The sequence below is a fragment of the Ochotona princeps genome, chromosome 17 (assembly GCF_030435755.1).
Source record: "Ochotona princeps isolate mOchPri1 chromosome 17, mOchPri1.hap1, whole genome shotgun sequence".
Taxonomy (NCBI): Eukaryota; Metazoa; Chordata; class Mammalia; order Lagomorpha; family Ochotonidae; genus Ochotona; species Ochotona princeps.
The window spans coordinates 13,237,414-13,257,536 of NC_080848.1; the positions used below are offsets into that span (position 1 = coordinate 13,237,414).

General features: G+C 51.6%; 1 protein-coding gene across 2 annotated transcripts in view; it reads left to right on the forward strand.

Moving 5' to 3' along the window:
• The window catches only part of MAP3K14 (mitogen-activated protein kinase kinase kinase 14), a 46,745-nt gene that overhangs the window by 15,729 nt on the left and 10,893 nt on the right, over window positions 1–20,123 (forward strand). For both annotated transcript variants that reach the window (XM_058676645.1, XM_058676644.1), the window contains exons 2-6: window positions 10,921–11,195; window positions 13,376–13,445; window positions 14,785–14,998; window positions 15,082–15,648; window positions 16,472–16,609. In XM_058676645.1, the coding sequence (XP_058532628.1) occupies window positions 10,940–11,195; window positions 13,376–13,445; window positions 14,785–14,998; window positions 15,082–15,648; window positions 16,472–16,609 (1,245 nt within the window). In that variant the 5' untranslated portion in view covers window positions 10,921–10,939. The remainder of the gene's footprint in view (window positions 1–10,920; window positions 11,196–13,375; window positions 13,446–14,784; window positions 14,999–15,081; window positions 15,649–16,471; window positions 16,610–20,123) is intronic.

The window sequence follows — 20,123 nt, forward strand, 5'->3', positions numbered from 1 at the left end:
AGTGTATTGACCCAGCCATCAGATCTGTGGGCCTGGCAGTGAGACTGAGTGTTTGTGGGTGGGTCAGGTTTCTTTCCGTGGAATTGATCTGTGAGACTTGGATGATTAATGTGCCTTCACATTTCATATCCTCCTGAATGAGAAATGCTTCCTCAGCAATGGCTCTCCTGGGAAGCCGGCTCTAAGCCGGCCTGGAGACCGGTTGTAAGGGTCCTCCAGCTATGTTGCACTCTCAGGGCCCCCATGCTGTACCTTCCTCCATCCTCCCATATGTTTCTTTTCTATTTTTTTTAATTTATTCATTTCCATTGCAAAGTCAGATATACAGAGAGGAGGAAAGACAGAGAGGAAGATCTTCCATCCGATGGTTCACTCCCCAAGTGACCACAACGGCCAGTACTGCGCCAATCCAAAGCCAGGAGCCAGGAGCTCTTTCAGGTCTCCCACATGGGTGCAGGGTTCCAAGGCTTTGGGCCGTCCTCCACTGCTTTCCCAGGCCACAAGCAGGGAGCTGGATGGGAAGTGGAGCTGCCGGGATTAGAACCGACAGCCATATGGGATCCCACTCGTTCAAGATGAGGACTTTCACTGCTAGGCCACTGTGCCGGGTCCGCCCTGTATCTTTCTTTTTTCTTTCTTTTTTTTTTTTTAAGATTTATTTATTTTATTACAGTCTGATATAGAGAGGAGGAGAGACAGAGAGGAAGATCTTCCATCCGATGATTCACTCCCCAAGTGAGCTGCAACGGCCGGTGCGCGCCGATCCAAAGCCAGGAGCCAGGAACCTCCTCCGGGTCTCCCACATGGGTGCAGGGTCCCAAAGCCTTGGGCCGTCCTCGACTGCCTTCCCAGGCCACAAGCAGGGAGCTGGATGGGAAGTGGGGCTTCCGGGATCAGAACCGGCGCCCATATGGGATCCCGGCGCCCATATGGGATCCGGGACGTTCAAAGCGAGGACTTTAGCTGCTAGGCCACGCCGCCGGGCCCCGCCCTGTATGTTTCTAAGCCCCACCCATCACAGGCCCATTCTGTCTTCCTGCTCCAAACATTGGACAAGCCTCCCAAAGGCCTGTGGCCTGGGAGCTTTCTAGTCCTGCCAGAGGGAGGGGTCTGTGCCTATAACACAGTTTTCATTTAATGCCCAGCAGGTGTCCCTTCCCTGTGGGTCCTCCATCTGCAATCCTGCCCCCAACAACCTGGGAGGATGATACCTGCCTGGCTCTTCTAAGAACTTAAGCCCTCAGGATATGTAAAGACCAATTACATCCTTGGGCCTCACCTCCAGCCTCACAGTTGTCTGACTTCAGCTTTACCAACCTGTACCTGGAAGCTGTGTGTCCTCCATGCACTTGCCATGGAGCCTTGCCCTTTGTGGCTCCTCCATCTGGATCACCCTGTCCCTTTTTCTGGAGTAATTCTGGTTCACTGCCGAGCCTCAGCCCCGCACCACGTCCTGTAAGATCCCTCCAGACTGGGTGTCCCTCTGTGAGTCTGTCCTTGGGTTCCTCTGCTGTACAAACTGTGTGTCTGACTGCTCAGCTCTCTCCACACTGGGCTGAGCTCCCCTGGGACTGGATGGTGTTCCTTGGGGTTACCCCAGCACTGCCCAGGGCCCAACAGCCAGCAGGGCCAGCATGTGTTCTAAGAGCCTGCTGTTGGACAGGGCACCTGAGGCTGCCACCTTGCTCACCCCAAAGCTTCCACCTGCTGCAGTCATCGGACCATGAGGGGCCTGTGAGACATTGCTAAGATCTTGTGCTAAGGCTCTGTCTGATGTGAATACGGCCTGTCTTTTCTTAGTCTTGACTGTCACCTTCCCTTCATATTCAGCTTTTCCATATAATTTTGTTTTCTTTTAGCCAGCATCTGGATGTCTCTTTTTATTTTTAAAGATTTATTTATTTTTATTGCAAAGTCAGATATACAGAGAGGAGGAGTGACAGAGAGGAAGATCTTCTGTTTGCTAATTCCCCAAGTGGCTACAGCAGCTAGAGCTGGGCTAATTGAAAGCCAAGAGCCTGGAGCTTCTTCTAGGTCTCCCACGCACGTGCAGGGTGCCAAGGCTTTGGGCCATTCTCTACTGCTTTCCCAGGCCTCAAGCAAGGAGCTTGAAGGGAAGAAGAGCAGCTGGGATATGAACCAGCACCAATATGGGATCCTGGTGCGCACAAGGAAATGACTTTATTTTTTTTTTTTAAGATGTATTTATTGGGAAGTCAGATATACATAGAGAAAGATCTTCTGTCCTTTGATTCACTCCCCAAGCAGCTGCAATGGCCAGTGCTCAGCTGATCTGAAGCCAGGAGCCCAGAGCATCTTCCAGGTCTCTCATGTGGGTGCAAGGTCCCAAGGCTTTGGACCGTCCTTGACTGCATTCCCAGTTCGCAGGTAGGGAATAGATGGGAAGCAGGGCTGCCTGGATTAGAACCAGTGCCCATATGGGATCCCAGTGTGTTCAAGGCAAGAGGCTACTAGGCTCCCACACTGGGCCCTGGCTGGCTCTTTTTAAATGCTGGTTGATTGTCTGCTGTTATTCTTTTTAAAGCAGTTTTTTTTTTTTTTTTTTTTTTTTTTAAAAAGACGTTATTTGAAAGGAACAGTGACAGAGAGAGTTAGAGACAGATCATCCATCAGCTGGTTCACTTTCCAAGTGATTGCATCATCCAGGGCAAGGCCATGTGAACCCCATCTGCATCTCTCATATGCATCACAAGGGCCAAACACTTGGGCCATCCTCTGCTGCTTTCCCTCCTGGGCTCATCAGCAGGGAGCTGGGTGGGAAGTGGAGCAGCCACCTGGGATGCCTGTGTCCTGGGCAGTAATTTACTCCACTAGCCCTGATTAATGTTTGCATGTATATTCTGTAACTAAACATTAACTTTTTATTTATGTATGCTACTTTAACTTGTGATTTCATATTTATTATCCCTCTTGCTTCCTTTTTCATCGTTGTCTTCTGCTAGAGAGACAAAATTTTCTGTTTTTCCTACTTTACTCTCTGGTTTGAAACCCTGGATTGTATTTCTATTTGTATAGTAGTTAAATTTGAATTTTTGGTTAATTTATTTATTTACTTGAATGTCAGAGAGAGATGTAAAGATCTTCCACTTGCTGGTTCATTCCCCAAATGGCTGCAACAGCCAGAGCTGAGCTAGTTCGAAACCAGGAATTTCTTTCTGGGTCTTCCACATGGATGGAGCGGCCAAACACCACTTGACCCACCCTCCACTGCTTTCCTTCTTTAGCAGGGAGCTGGATTGGAAATGGAGCAGCCAGGACTCAAACCAGTGCCCAAAGGGATACTGGTGCTGTATGGTTAAGATTAGCCCTACTATGTCATGGCACTGGCCCCTAGGGTAGAGAGGGTGGAGAGGCGTATTTGGAACTTCTGTTTGCTTATGTGTCTATCCTGTATGGATGTGTTTGGTTGTTTTAAGAGCATAAAACAGCCTGTTAGAACTAATCAGGTTAAAAATGATAGCACCCCAGGAACTTGTAACCGGTGCCACTGAGCTATAAGTCGGACATGCTGGCAGCTGATTTGGCCCTTCCTGGCAAGTTCCTGCTTTGTGGTCCTTGTGCTGCGTCCCACAAGGTCTGAGAAACTCTTACCAACAGTGTTGTTAACAGCTCTTCGTGGTGGAATAAGGGTGGAATGTCCCCATGGGTAGTAATCCTGCTTGGGCCCTGAATGTCTCAGGGCTTTCTGCCCTCAGGCTTTCGTTCTAGAGAAAAAGAGCCAAGAGAATGGGTCAGCTATATCCTGAACTGAGCCCTCAACCCCAGGGGAACACTCTCGCTGTATGAATCAAGTCTCACCTGGTGCCTTCTCTTAGGCTTAGTTTCTGCCTCTGTGGAAGGGCTTGGTGTTGCCAACCTCGTAGGGTTGTTGTGCATGGCTTCAGTAGCAGTGCAGCCAGAGCAGCCCCCAGCACTCAGAAGACATCTGTGCATGGACGGTAGTGGTTATCACATTCCCTGGCATCAAGTCAAAGCAGGACCTGCCACTAAAGACACTATAGAGTGACTGTTGTCTTAAAGCAGGGGTGAGATCTGGGCAGGCGTTCCCTGAGACAGGAGGAGCAGGTGAGTGAAGAAAGGGACTTGCAGGCTTGCCCCCTCTTGCCCTGCTCAGGCGCATAAAGAGCTCCATCTGTTCGGTACAGAGGCTGGGGGCTGGGTTCAGGGAGAGCAGACAGGGAAGTTAAGGCTGTGTGTGAGAACCTCTGGTGCCACCTGGTCAGATGGCTGCTTCGCCAGGCAGCCGCTCTGTCTGGCACTGGCCCTTGGTTCCCCTTCCTGCTCAGGCTGTCGTTGTGGATGGGCAGAGGCTTGCCCAATGTGACTTGGTGGCCTGGCAAGCTAAGGGCTTAAAAGAGGAAGCATCAGGATGAGATTGGTTTTCAAGCCGTATCTTATTAAGGAAGTTGAGTCATTCTGCTTCTGCTGTTTATACCCTCTGGGCATTCAGAGGAGGACAAGTCTTTACTTCCAGATGTGATCTCAATCAGGAGAGAGATCTGCCTGGGCCCCTCAGGGACCAGTGCTGATATGGACCTGTGAAGCAGAGATTTCTGTGTCCCTTGGAGATAGGGACACTTAGGGAAAGCTCCAGACATGGGGACTATGTGGTACTGGAACAGAGGCTGGTCGTCTCAAGGATGGTTTCAGTAGTCTTGCAACAGGGAAGGGACTAAGCATTTATTTGGTATCTCTGTTGGCCAAACAAACCATTGGCTCTTCCTGTACTTTCCCTCCCTCGGAATAACTGAAGAAACTCAAAGAAATGGCCCTGATCAAGGTTTTTGTGTGTATTTATTTGAATAACAGAGAGAGAAGAAATGTTCCCCAAATAAGCCCCAACAGCTGGAGCTGGGCTAGGTCAGGGCCAGGAGCAACAACATGTGGTTTCCTAGATGAGCGGCAGGACCAAATACTGAAGCCATCTCTTGCTGCCTCTCAGGTACATCAGCAGGAATCTGGATCAGAAGTGGAGGAGCCAGGGCCCACATGGGAGCTCAACAGGCTAGCCTTCGGGCTGCAGCACCAGCATCCCATATGGATGTTGGTTCCAGTTCTGGCTGCTCCACTTCCAATATAGACCCCTGCTTGTGAACTAGGAGGAGAGTGGGAGATGACTCAAGTCCTTGGGCCCCTGCACCCACATAGGAGACCCCGAGGGGGCTTCTGACTTCAGATCAGCCCAGGTGCAGCTATTACAGCCATCTGGGAAGTGAACTGGCAGATAGAAAACTTTCTCCTTCTTTCTGCAAATCTGCCTTCAAATAAAAATAAATGTCTTTTAAAGTTTTTTCAAAGAATTAAAAAAAAAAACTAGAGGAGCCAGAACTGAAACTAGAATTCTGATATAGGATGCTGGTGTGCCAAGTGGTGGCTTACCCCCACTACGCCACAGCACCTACTCCAGTTTAGAAATCAGCTCTAGAGGTGACATCCCCACCTCTTTTTCGTCATTTATTTGTTTTCTAATTTTGACTTATTTGAGAAAGAGTTACTATCCACTGCTTCACTCCCCAGCTGCCTGTAACAGCTGAGGCATGGGAGCTAGGAACTCAATCCAGGTCTGCCACAGAAGTAGCAGGACCCAATTACTTGAGCTGCTGTTACCTCCCAGGGTTCACATTAGTAGGAAGCTGGAATTGGGGGCTGAGCTGGACTCGAACCCAGCTACCCTAATACAGAACGTGAGTATCAACCCAGTGTCTTCATCACAAGGCCAGCTGCTCGTCCTCAACCCCTCCGCCCCACCTTTCTGTCCAGTGATTTTGGCATGCAACTGAGCTCCTCTAAGCCACATCAGAGATCAATAATGGCAGTTGTTAGTAAATATTGACAAGTCTTATTCAGGATTGGGATCCTCAGCCTGCAAATATTCTCAAGAAATCTGTGGCATCCTGGAAACTTCACAAGATTCTCTAAGCAGCTGGTTTCCAGACCCTTTCCTTGGAGGCCTAGGATGCCACAGGGGTCCTTGGTGCGGAGCCCTTGTCCACTGCTTACACCAGAGCTGCTGTTTCTGACAGGCGCCCCTGGCACTTTTTTTATGGGTGTGTTGGGGGTTAAGCTATGATTTCATTTGACAAAAAAGAGTTCCACTGCTCTTTTGTTTAAAAGTTGCCAAGGTGGGGCTGATGCTATGGCACAGCAGTTAAAGCCACTGCCTACAATTTTGAAATACTTTATGGGTTCCAGTTTGAGCCCCAGATGCTCCACTTTCCATCCAGCTCCATGTTAATGTGCCTGGGAAAGCAGCAGATGGCGGCCCATGTGCTTGGGCTCCTGCATCCACATAGGAGACCCCAACTGAAGCTCCCAGCTCTGGCTTCAGACTGACCCAGCTCCAGCTGTTATCCAGTTTGGTAGAGTGAACCCATTGATGGAAGATTTCTCTATCCCACCTTCCTTCTCCTCTCTCTGTAAAGACTGGAACCTGTAACTTCTGGTTCCTTGCCTGGCATTTTCACTGAAACAGGGAACTAAAATGTGTATCTGGGGAAGGTTAGCATCTTAGAAAATCAACCTTAGTACAAGACTCCTGTACCTTTCAGTGAATCAGAAATGTGTTTAGCCAAGCCTGTGCCAGAATTCTAGCGGCAAATTTTGTGGTTGGAGAAGAGCTTGCTGTCACAGCATTAGCCAGTGGGCTTAGTCCAGTGGAACTTCCTGCAGTGTTAGCAATGTTCCTTATCTGCCTGGTCCAGCCTGGCCTGGGAGCCAGGGTGACAAAGCAGCTGGCTTTGAAATTGTCTCGGATTCTAATTCAATGTAAATAGCCACATGTTGCTACTGGCTACCATTTTGGACTGGGTCACCTTAGATGGCAGCCCCTGGTTTCTTGGTATCAAAATTATCCCAAGAATTTGTCAGAAGCACAGATTCTGGGCCTGACGCCCAGTGCCTGTGATTCAGCAGGTCTAGGATGAGCGCATTTCAAGAGCTGGTCTGGTTATTCTAACTTGCAGTCAGCTTGGAAACCACTGCAGTGAGAGAGCCCCTCCCTGGAGTGACTGTTACCCTTGGCCCTGCCTTCTAGGGAGCCTGGGGAATGGCAGACCCTTGGAGAGTATGTTAAGGGCTGGGGACTTATCCCCTCAAAAAATTGCATGTAATTGCATGTAATTGCTCTTGCAGGCTCCCCAAAGCCAGGTACAGAACTGACTGGCCTGGGCCACCCAGGCTTTTCTTTTCTCTTTAAAGATTCATTTATTTTTGTTGGAAGGACAGATGTATAAAAAGGAGAGATAGAAAGATCTTCCATCCACTAGTTCATTCCCCAAAATGGCCATAACAGCCAGAGCTGAGCTGCTCCAAAATCAGGAGCTTCTTCCTGATCTCTCTTGCAGGTGCAGGGCCTCAAGTCTTTGGGCCATCCTCCATTGCCTGCCTTCCCAGCCATAAGCATGGAACTGGATGGTAGGTAGAGCAGCTGGAACACAAACCAGCACCCATGTGGGATCCTGGGATTTGCAAGGGGAAGATTATCCAATCTAGCCATCATGCTGGGTCCCACTCCAGGCATTTCTGCAGGAGCTGCAGAAACACCACAGAGGAGGGCACAAGTGGAATAAAATACTGACGGAGTGAGTTCTCTGCTGCCTTCCTCTTTTGTTTCCACTGTGTGCGTTCTCAGCCCTGATGCAGAGAGCAGGGCCTGGATGCGTTTGAGCCTAGTTGGCCTTCGGGAAGGTGTCCAGGCTGAGTAACGGGCCAGGAACTCAACTGGCTCTCAAAGGCAGGGGCAGAACTGGTTCCCACTTAGTCCGTACTCCCCACATGCTGCCAGAGTGGAGTACAGTGGCCAGGCTGTGAGCTGGGCGACAAGCCAGGGCCAAAGCCCAGCTGGGAAGACCTCCTGGCTGGCAGCCATGCCTAATGCAGAATGCTGGTTTTGGAAGACTAGAACCCACATGGGAGTAGGAAAGGAGGGAGGTACCAAACGTGGAGATGTGAGGAAGAGAGCTGCCGCCTGGCCAAGTTGTCCCCAGAATAGCCTCTTGATCTTGGAGGCTGGCAGAGAGTCTGAGTCACTGTCATGTGGCACAGGAGAAGCTTCCCAGCTCCCGGGCTGTGGATTTGTGCCTCTGGGAGGTAAGGGCCAGCCTGTTTGCCCCATGCCCTTCTCAGGCCCAGCTCCATCTGCTGGGTCAGCGCCTCGGCAGCCTCCTCATTCCTCTCAACCTGCCAGGCTGTGGGATGAGTCATCAGGGAAGTGCAGAGGAGTCTCTGAGCTCCACTGCCTCAGCCTCGGCTTTTCCAGGGAGAGGGGAGCCCAGCAAGGTCATGGAGGGAGGGTGAGGGCCAGGTCAGCTGCCCAGCTAACCTCCAACATGAAGCATAGTTCCTGTGTGTGCCCCACAGCCTGTCTGGAGGAGCCTTAGCTCAGGACAAAGCATCCAGAACATAGGCAGGCTCCTGCCAGCAGAGGCAGGCTGTCAGAGCCTAGGCACAGCTGGATGCCCTAGAATAGCCGGTAGCCTCATTTTTCTCATTCATCACGGGTTCCCTCTCCATGCTGGGTGCTCAGGATCATGCCTCTCAAGGTCATGGAAAGGAACTTGTCACCCTGTGACTCTCATTCAGCCAGCATCAATTGTCTTGCCACCATCCTGCTGTGCTGGTGACTGGAGGTGTGCCATGGGTAAGGGCCCCAGGTACCCTCAGGAGACTTGAGGGGGAGGTGGTGGTGAGTGGGGAGCACAGCACAGATCCTGGCCCTATTCTCCACTTCCTGAGACCTCAAGTCCTTCACATAAAAAGGAAAAGGTTAAAACCATATCATCTTTCTGTGCACATACCTCTGCTATTGGCAGATAGATTTGGGAGTTTGTTCCCAAGATTTCATTTCCTCTGATAAAGAGGCTGAGACAGGCAGGAGCTACAGTGGACCTTAAATTGGTTCTGTTTTGGAGGTGGACTGGATGGGGGGTGCAGGAAATGAAGAAGTATGGCTCCAAGACAAACAGCCTGCCTAAGAGGCCCTCTGCCTGGCTGGCTGTCATACACCTCTTAGCTTTGTGAATGCCTCAGGGAACAGTGACCTGCCAGTTCAGCCTGCTCAGCATCCAGCCTTCAGAGCCAAACCCAAGCATCTCTGCTGGGTCCTGGAGCTGCTCTGAGTTCACAGCCAGGAGGCTTCTAAAGGTTGATTAGATTTAAATAGAGCTCAACAAAACCCATGGCAACCCACAGCCAAACAGCTCAGCCTGTCATGGCCATCATGGCAGGAGAAGACAGTGGACAGGTCCGGAGAGAAAAAGGCTTCCCATGTCGTAGCTTCCTACTTTCCCCTTAACCTTTACCTTTAGGTGAGGGCACACGGCTGGGGGCATTTGAGATTTGGCAACTGAAGCAGCTGTGGTTGGGTGGAAGGGTGTAACAGCCACAAAGACCACAGCCTGCCATCAGAGAGTGATTATTTCTTTTTTTTTTTAAGATTTATTTATTTTAATTATCAAGTCAGAGATACAGAGAGGAGGAGAGACAGAGAGGAAGATCTTCCATCCGATGATTCATTCCCCAAGTGACTGCAACGGCTAGTGCTGCGCCGATCCGAAACCAGGAGCCAGGAACTTCCTCCAGGTCTCCCATGTGAGTGCAAGGTCCCAAGGCTTTGGGCCGTCCTTGGCTGCTTTCCCAGGCCACAAGCAGGGAGCTGGATGGGAAGTGGAGCTTCCGGGATTAGAACCCTGGGTGTTCAAGGCGAGGACTTTAGCTGCTAGGCCACACCGCCAGGCCCGAGAGCGATTATTTCAAACTGGCCTGTTTTTGGTACCTTCTCAGGTGGGTCTAAAACGAGTCACACCCAAGAGGCTCCCTGCCCTTGTGAAAATCCCAGGCTTTAGAAAGGTTTCTGAATGGTAACGATTGGAGCTGGGTGTGGTTCTGGGTTACAACCACGCTGCCTGCTTTTTGTATGGGATTGCCCGGTCAGAGTAGAACCCAGACAGAGACCAGTTCTTGCATTTGGTCCCCGTGTTTATGGAGGCATAGACGGGTGTGAGGGCCTGCAATACAAACTACTGCTGACTTCGCCTGAAAGAAAAATGAGAGCTGGAAACTTTCAGCTGATGAGCCTGCCCTATGGAAGGAAGCGTGTCGGTTCCGCTGGAGAGTGACAAGCAGCTGCATCTTAGGAAAGGAGCCAAGGGCTGAGTGCCATTTGCATGCTTTTAGGTCATGTAAGACATAAATACACACCACCTATCCACCTCCTGCTAGGATATAAAACAAAGCCCACATTCTCTCCACTTGGAGAAAAGCTACTGTGGATAATGTAGACTTGTCCTCTGAGAAGGCCAGCTTCTGCAGGATCAGTGAGGTAGTGGTCTTGGGGAGGGGTCCCACCACCCTGTCCTAGGGAAGCAAAGCTGCCTTCCTCACAGTCATTTGAAAAACGGGCAGTCAGGTATGTCTCCTTGTATGCTCCAGGAGTGGGCTGTGATCCTCCTTGTTGGTGTGTTCGTGTTGAGGTGCTGGTAGGACCAGGGCTGGTACGTGTCATGAGAGATTTGACCTTTTACCTCTTAGACTGTTTGGAGAATAGTACATGTGGCATAAAGAGGCAGAGACCTTGAGCGGGCATTCAGCACAGTGATTGACACATCATTTGGGATATCCATATCCCATATCAGAGTGCCCCAGTCAGCCCTGGCCCCACTCCTGATTCTAGCTTCCTGTTGAGGTGCACCCTGGGAAGAGCAGAGTCCCTGCCACCAATGTGGAAGACCACGATGGCATTCCAAGCACCTAGCCTTCGCCTGATCCCAGCTGTTGTGGGAGTAAGCCAGCAGATGGCTTTCAAGTGCAGCAACAGAGACCTTTTGTCTTCTGTGTTTTTCTAGCCCAATCCTTGCAAGGTCTGGGATTGCGAGTGACCTGCTCTGTGTTTGTCTCCCCCAGTGTGAGCACAGCCTGGGAGATGGCAGTGATGGAAACAGCCTGCCCGGGCGCCCCTGGCTCCACAGTCGACCAGCAGAAGGAGCTCGCCCAAGCCAAGGAGAAGACGCAGTCACTGGGGAAGAAGCAGAGCTCCCTCCTTCATCTTGAGGCCGTGGAGAAGAACCCCGTGTTCTGCGGAAAGTGGGAGGCCCTGAATGACGTGATTACCAAGGGCACAGCCAAAGAAGGCTCTGGGGGCGGGCTGGCCGCCATCTCCATCATCGCCCAGGCTGAATGTAAGGGCCTGGCTTGTGGGCACAGGGGCAGGTGATGGGCAGGACACAGGGGAGGCCAGGCTTGTGGTCTCTTATGGAAGGAAAGGATCAAGGTGACTAGTAGACAGGATTCTCCCAAGACATGGCCCTGGCCCAGAATTATTGTGAAATAGACGGGTGATATGAGGACCAGAATTTGCACCCATGATGACCACAGTAGGAAGCAGCACTGATAGGCAGGTAACTTGGGGGCTCTTTGCAGGATCATCAAGAGGGCCAGTAACCCTGAGCAGCCCCAGCCAGGAAGGTCAGGTCTTCTGGAAACCCCACAGAAACCCCACTGGGACCTGTAGGTCCTTTGCCACCTTCCACCTAGTTGTGCCCCTGCCCCCAGTCCAGCACCACAACCATCCCAGAGAGATGCTGGGCCTGGTGCTCTCAGCTTATACTCACAGCACCTCAAGAGGATAGGCAATGGAGGGAGGGCCAGGGAAGACCAGGAGTCTAAGACACCTGCCACCTAACCCCAGAAGTTTCTTTTTTTTTAATTGCATTTTATTTTTTTTAATTAATTACATTGCGTTATGTGATACATTTTTTATGCACTGGGATTCCCCCCACCCCTCCCCACACCCTCCCCCCATGGCGGATTGCTCCACCTTGTTGCATTTCCATAGTTCAAATTCAGTTGACATTCTTTCATTGGAGGTATTTACCAAGCATAGAGTCCAGCATCTTATTGTCCTGGTAAGTTCAATGGTTTCTTGGTGAGACCATCTCTGGTCTGAAGGTAGAGCCAGCAGAGTATCATCCCAATCAATTAAAAGCCCCAACATAATATTTCCAACCATTTACAACATTGTGGCATTAATTGACATGGTATTAATTAACCAATATGTTAATAGGAAAATGCAGGTTCTCAACCACAACCTGCGACCTCTTCATAGACATTTCAATTTTGGTTTGTATTCAACCGTGTTCTATACACCTTAAAATGGCCTAGATTGCTATTCAGCTGTCTCATGCCTATTTTAATTTTAGTCTTTAGCAGTTTATAGCATTGAAGCATGTTTTCGCTGAACCTGGCTGTTTTTCAGGTGGTCTAACTCTATAATTCTAACAGGATATATGTCAACAGTTTAGGTGAGCATGTTTAGGAGGGATGTACAGAGAAATCCTCCATACCCCAGTGAGGAGTAACTAATCTTTGTGTCCCACCCAGTGAGTTATAAGTGCATCCCCGCTGACCGTTTCCTGTCTGTTTCTAAGCTTTCCTTGTTGTTCTCTGTCTATCTAGCCTAGTTTTGTTTGTTTGTTTGTTTTGAGAGGTTTCTGGAGCGATCCTGATGGTTATTATGAGAGGTGGTGGGGACCCAAAATTGGAAGCAGGCAAGGACCAGAGAAAGCTCCTCTCCCTAGTCCCGAAGGAAGTTGACTGTTCTTCTGTCTCTGCGGACTGCTCAGGGATCCTGGTTGTTGTTCCGATGACCTTGGATCCTGCAAGGCGGGATTTGGGCTTCTTCTATCCCATGTGGTAGATCCAAATGGGGGTGGGTGACCTCAGAGTTCTTGGGCTCCGAAGGCACTCCAATTCCCCTTGGTCTCCTTGGCAGTAGGGATGTAGTCCTCGGTGCTCATACTGATAGTCCTTGGCGAGGATCTAGGAGTCTTCAGGGTTGGGATAAAAGCCTCCTCCTGTCCACCTGCTCCACTCTACCCCAGAAGTTTCTAGGGCCTGACGGTGAGCAGTAACCCAAGCAGCCTTCCTCTCCTGCTTGCTGCTGTTTGCTTGCTGAAGGAGACAGTGAAAACAGGGCAAGCTGTGTAATAATGGCTGTGTGTAGACCCACACACACTCACATCTGTCTTGTGTAGAACACACATGTTCATACTGTAGACCTGCAGTAGCTTCCTAGTAGACTGACAGAGCTGTGCCTGTCTACCAGGCACTGTAGCGTGTACACTGTACAGACTGCCTCATACAAGCACCACAGTAAGAGAAATGAGGTGAGCACCCTTTGATCCCCAGATTCTCAGCATCCCTTCTGCTTCTGACTGTGAAGCTTGGAGGAGTGCCTGATGTCTGTTGAAAGAAGGAGGCATGGGTCTGTGGGGAGAGGAAGACTGGAACATGCACCTCCTGCTGCTCAATTTCCTTTCCTTCTCTTTGCGAACTCACCCTCTTTCCGTTTATTTCAAAGGTGAGAACAGCCAAGAGTTCAGCCCCACCTTTTCTGAACGTATTTTCATCGCAGGGTCAAAACAGTACAGGTAAGAAGGCCTGCTGGGCAAGGCCCGGGACCTGGAATCGGTGTCCTCCCTGCCCTGCGCATGCCCAGGCTGCTCCCAGCCAGCCCTGGCTCCCTCCTCCAACACCTGTGGCTCAGCTCTTGGCGCACACCCAGGCTTTCCTGGCTGAACTGCTCTCTCAGCCAAATAAGCCTTTCCAAAGCTTTTCAGGGCACGCAATGACTGCCTCTGGGTCCCATCAGCCTGACATTTTATTTTTATTCTCTCCTGAGTCCTTGAGGCACCCCTGGTTTCCCATAAGCAGGGAGGGTGCTGGGAACAGGAGCCACTTCCCACTGGTGCATACAGATACAGGGTAGGGAGGTAGGGAACAGGCAGGCGGGGGAGTATGGGTAAGACTGGCTGATCCTAGCTCCCTGTGCCCTCTCCCAGAGGCAATTTTTGTCCATTGAGGGTTCAGTCTAGAAATGGTTCTGTCCCCCAACTGTAGGCCGGCTTCTTTACCACTGTGATCCGGAAGCTGCTACTTATAGCAAGGTGCCACTAGGAACCCAGGAAGCCTCAGACTCTGGCTGAGTTCCTCACAGGGAAGGGGCTTCACCATTTCCAGGCCTGGGGGAGCCTGCCTCCTTTGTAGGGCAGAAGTTGAGGTCCAGAGAGGGTGACAGAGGCTGTGGTCTGCTGCACGCCACATTCAGAGATTCTCCACATTCAGTCCCTTTCCTAACTGACAGTGGTGGGCAGAGGCCTCTGGGCAGACTCCCTGCTCCCCAGGCACTAGGCAGGCAGGCAGCTCCTGGGTACCTCCTGGGATAATGAGTGACAGCGACTACTCCTACCAGTCAGAGCTGAGCACACCCCAGATGAGCCTGACCTCTTGCTAGGAGCCCTCCTGGAGAGAGCACAGAGAGGTCCATGTCTCTACTGACCCCCTTGAGAGAACTGGGTCCTAGTAACCATTTATCTGCACCTGGGCTGGGGGCTGACCCTGGGGGTAGGCTGTTTAATGAGCTCTTTCATTGGAACCTCACCTCCTCCCTGCATGGCAGATGAAGTTAAATGAGAAAACTGAGTTTTCCTCAAGTCTTAAGACCTTTCCCAAGTTTGCATGCCTTTAGTTCCATGTCACATGATGGGAAAGTGTCTCATAACATTGTTACGCAGCCCTGTGACGTTGTAGCAACCCAAGTTTGTGTGAGCATGTCAAATTCAGGCGCATCTAACACATACTGCTAACAGTAAGCAACCACTGTAGCCCAGAGGAACTAGACTACAGGTCTGTGAACTCCACTGCTCCCTGACCCATCCTAGCCTCCTGCTTCCCCACCCTCACCGCACCCACCTCACCTTTTTTTAACAGCCAATCTGAGGGCCTTGATCAAATCCCCAATAATGTGGCCCATGCAACAGAAGGCAGAACAGCCCGTGTGTGCTGGAAGGGAAAGCGTCGCAGCAAAGCCCGGAAGAAACGAAAGAAGAAGAAGAGCTCCAATTCTCCAGCGCAGGCAGGGCTGGCCTTGGCCAAAGCCCGCCCCCGAACTCCCGAGCAGGAGAGCTGCACAGTCCCCGTGCAGGTGAGGCCTGGCAGCCTCTGGCCAGACCCTAGGCTGTTGGGACCTTACAAACACCTATCCTAACACCTGTGTTTCCCCCACAGGAGGATGAGTCTCCATTAGGCACCCCATATATTAAAAACAGCCCCCAGTTCACCAAGCCTCTGAAGGAACCAGACCTTGGCCAGCTCTGTTTTAAGAAATTTGGTGAGGGCCTACGGCCGGCACTGCCTCGATCGGAACTCCACAAACTGATCAGCCCCTTGCAATGTCTGAACCACGTGTGGAAGCTCCACCACCCCCAGGACGTGGTCCCCCTACCCCAGCCACCTCACCCTTTTCCATACAACAGACTGCCCCACCCCTTCCCATTCTACCCTCTCCAGCCACGGAAACCTCAGCCCCTGGAGTCCTTCGTCCTGGGCAAATTGGCCTGTGTAGACAGCCAGCAGTCCCTGCCTGGCCCACCGCTGGAGCCCAGCTACCTGGCCCCTGGTACCCGGGAGAAGTTCTCGGTGGAAGAATACCTGGTCCATGCCCTTCAGGGCAGCGTGAGCTCAGGCCAAGCCCACAGCCTAACCAGCCTGGCAAAGACTTGGTCGGCAGTGGGCTCCCGGCCCCAGAAGCCCAGCCCCGAAACTGAGGACTGCGAGGGGGTCCTGTTGACTGAGGTAACTAATCCCCAAAGCCCTGTCCGCCTACCCACCCATCCACCATCAGGGCCAGACCAGACCCACTAGCAGAGCAGTAGCCAGTCTGTGACCAGGCGGACTGCGGGGATAGGTTTTCTTGCCATCAGAGTCAGCTCATGCTTCAGGACACAGACCAGATGATAGCACTGCGCTGAGTGACAAGCAGAGTCTCCCTTGCCACCTCCAGCCTCACCTTCCATAGCCTTTCTAGTTGTTTCCATTTGCCGTTCTTCTGGTTTGTCACTTCATTATTGCTAACTTGAGTGCATTCTGTACATGTACACACATGGAGAACAGGGGACCCATGGGGGCAGCCTGAAACCATGCCTTGTGGTCCCCACACGAAAGATGAGGAAGGTCCTTGCCAGTGCCACTACCCCCACCCACAGCATGTCTCTTGTCCTGAGTTTATAGGTAACTCGGGACCTTGAGGTGATTTTTGTCAAACATAAATCTGTTGACCCATTTTCCCCCCTTGACTCCTGCCTCTCTCCATTGTTGCTTCCTTTCTTCCACCTTCCAGCTTCCAAGGTCTGTCTTGTTGTTGTCAAAGTTGCTGACAATTCTATTTCTGTCCCCCCATCTCGTGTCTTGGAAGGCTTTTCATCACCAAGATTGGTTGGCCTTCCGCTTCATCCTGTCAGCCCCTTTGCTCCTGGCCCCCAGAATCCTGCCGTAGGCCAGAAGTCTTTCTGCCGTGACCGGCTCCCAGCCCAAAGCTTGGCTCTGGCCAGCTGAGTACTTCCTTTGTCCCTGAGCTATCCTGGCCTCTAAAACTATTCTCTCTCTCCTGCCACCTCAGAAACTTAAGCCACTGGACTATGAGTACCGGGAAGAAGTGCACTGGGCTACGCATCAGCCCCGCCTAGGCAGGGGCTCCTTCGGAGAGGTCCACAGGATGGAGGACAAGCAAACCGGCTTCCAGTGTGCCGTCAAAAAGGTAGGCCCAGAGAGTGGCACACCAGGACTCCTGGCACGGAAGAGCAAAGGCAGACAGGGCCCGTCGTGTTCTCTGGCTTGTGCCGGGGTAACCTAGGAGAGCTATGCTCCTGACCCTGTCACAGAATCAGACCTTTGCTAGCCGCCCTGGGTCAGCTGGAGCTGACAGGAGCAGCCTGTCATGTGTACTGGCTCTGGCACTTCCCCCTGGCATGCATGCCTGTAAGAGGCAGGGAGGGTAGGCATACAGCCTCAGAGTGTGAAGCCAGCCCAGGCTACTCTTGGTGCCAAGGCCCTCGTGGGCAAATCCAAGCCTGGAGGGTAGATGGGTCATCACGGAGCTCATGCTGAGATTAGACCCTTATATCTAGCACAGTACTCCCCACACTTACAGTAGTCCTGCCCACAAGATGCTTCCTGGGAAGAGGCCTGGCACTTTGGATGTTAGATTTGCCCTAGGTTCAAGTTCTGCCTGCCCTTGGCTAGGTGTAATTAGGTCACTGCCTGGTGGCAGAGCCAAGATCCAGACACAGGCTGATCTGACCCTAGAGTTCAGCTCCTGTTCTCCCTTCACAAAGGTGACAGGGAAGGAGGGTCAGAGGCCTGTAGTTCTGATTAGTACCAGAAGGCACCAACTGCCCCTTCCTCTCACTGATGTCAGAGCCAGGGCCCAGAGAGGAGGATGTAGCTTGCTGGAACCTCATACTGCCAGCCCATGCAGTGTCACTTTCCTTGCCTATGACACAGCCCCCCTCTGCTGGAAGCCACCTCGTCCTGAACCCCATCTTGGAACACTTATGTGGACTGCTTTCTTGGCCTGTGGTCAGGGTCAGGTGACACACTGATCCCAACAAGGAATGGACATGGCCGCCAGCCCAGCCCAGACAGTACAGAGTGGGCTCTGCCATGGTGACCCAGGGGCCTGCGACTTCCAGGGTGAGGACACATGAATAGACCTGGCTAACTGGGTCTGACTTGGGATTAGGGTGTCACATTCAGAGTTTAGGCATCAGAGTATGTGTGCAGGTGTTACCCCAAACATCTGGCAAGCTCCACCCTCACCACTCCCACTGACAAAGCACAGTGCATGTTCTTGCTAGTGTGGATGGTCCTCTTACACTCAGAGGCCAGGGCTGCATCCTGACCTAGTCCAGCAGCGGTGCCACTCCCCAGGCTACCAGAGAAGGCCCAGCTGTCCCAGCTGAGAGGCAGTGGGAGGAGGTGAGAGAGTGTGAAGTGTCCTGGAGAGCTTAGTCACAGCTTCTCAGCTGTTACCCCTCCAAGGTCCTGCGAGTCCAGGCAACAAGATAAACAGTCCTAGCACAGTGGAAGAGGAGAAAATGCTCCACTCTGACTCTCCCACAATCAGCAGAGACACAGACTCCCTGCCCCAGAGCTGGGCCCTCTCAGGTCTGCCTTCCCCCCCGCCCGACACTGACCCCCAGCTCGTAGACAGCAGCTGCTTTGTCTCAGGGGAGAGATGGGGAGACAGTGGTAGCCCATAAGAGCTGGTAGGCTTCACAGGAAGCTGTGTCCTGATGTGGGGGTGGGGACTGGGAGCTGGGCCTCTGCCAGAAATCTGCCTGCACACAGGATCACAGTGAGCTGTGCCCTCTGATGCTCCTGGAGAAGCCAGGACATGTAGCGTGAGGTGGTGATGCCAGCTCTCCCTCACTCCTACAATGAGTGGGGAACATCCGGTCTGTATAGGGCTGCCAAAACACCTGCAGCGAGACTCCAAATTCAGTAAATCTTTTTTTTTTTTAATTATTTATTATTTAACTTCATTAATTACATTGTATTATGTGACACAGTTACATAGATACTTGGGTTCTCCCCACCCCTCCCCAAACCCTCCCACCACAGTAAATCTTTAGCAGCTAATTTTTAAGTTGCTAATTGTGTATGGCCCAAGGCTAATGTTACAAATATCCAAATGGCACTAGACAAAGAAAGGTTCCCCTCTCCTGTCCTAAAACATTCTTGGCCTAGATCACATCATCATGGACTATTGTCTATGTCCAGGGCTTAATGCAGAATTTTTTACTTTTTCAGAAGATATTCTGTGATCTTCTAGTTATAGGCAAACATAGACTTATTATCAAAAGCATTCTCAGGCTACCAAAAAAAGCATTCCTGTTCCCCAATTCCATTTCCAGAGGGGCCAGACCTTGAACATGACATTGTTTTCAGATTAGTTGAGCCTGTATCAACCTGCAGTGGCTTTTATGGAGGGAGAGGCTGGTACAGGCACAGCTCTCATGCTTTTTAGCGAATTCCTGAGACTTTGTTCCAAAGCATGTCTGTGGCACACACGTTTGTGACAGAGAAGGCTCCGTATCATTTATCCAATTCTTCGAGGTGTGAGTGGCCCAAAGGGTAAAGGCCCATCCATTTTAGGGTGCCTGGCTCATGCGTGGAGTTCTGGGAGCCGCCCTTTGGCTCAGTCACTGATGTGGAATAGTCTGGCCTCTGCCTGTGCCAAGTCAAATCAGCTGTCTGGGAGTGCTTGCTCTGTGCCAGACACCTTGCAGGGGCTGGGGACAGAGGTATGGAACCCAGGCATGTCCTGGAGGGACTGGAGCTGGACCAGGTGACAGGCATTTCTGTGATGCAAAGGGGAATCCACCAGCAAAGTTAGAGTGACAACAGAGCGGGCATTGAAGGGAGACTGTGTGTCCATGAGGAGATGGGGCTGGGGTCCCTCCTGTGCTCTGGACACCTGTGTGTCCTGTTCTATATTAGTCACTGTCATGTAGTTCTTGTCCTGGAATCTTTCAGAGAACTTATGGAATTGCTGCTGCTACCCCACCCCCTTTGCTGTTGGGATAAAATAGATGAGAAGATGCAACCAAGGGAGCGTGCCAGCGTCCAGGCACAGGTGTTCAGTGACAGGACGTGGCTCATGGCTGTGGCAACAGATGATTGCTGGCCATGCTACCCATGGGAAACCCGTGAGTGTGTGGTGAGAGGAGGTGAGGACCCTGCCTGGGGAGTTCTCTCCAAGTCAGCCAGCTGGCAGCCTTGGCGTCAGGTTCCCTGGCCAAGGTTCTGTTGTGATACCTTGCACTTGGTGACCTTGCACGGAGTGCTTGCCCAGGCCTCAGCTTCCTCATCTATAAAGTGGACATGATTAGGTGGGCATTTGACACAGCTTTATGGTAAGCTTCTGCTTGGGACATCCACAACTGCACTGGAGAGCCGGGTTCGGCTTCTGGCTGCTCTGTACTTCCTGCCAATGCACCCGGGAGGCAGTTCTCACAGCTCACTGTGTTCTGCCACCTGTGTGAGGAACCAGGTTGAGTTCCTGTCTCCTCGCTTTGGCCTGGCCAAGAGCCACGGTGTGAGATCGGTCTCTCCTTCCCTCCTTCTCTCCCTTTCAAATAAATAAAAAATAAACAATGGGGATAATGATGCCACCATCCTATGACTTGTAAAATGTAAATAACACTTCACTTCAAACTGCCAGCACTATGGCATAGCTGGGAAAGCTGCCACCTGTGGTGGTGGCATCC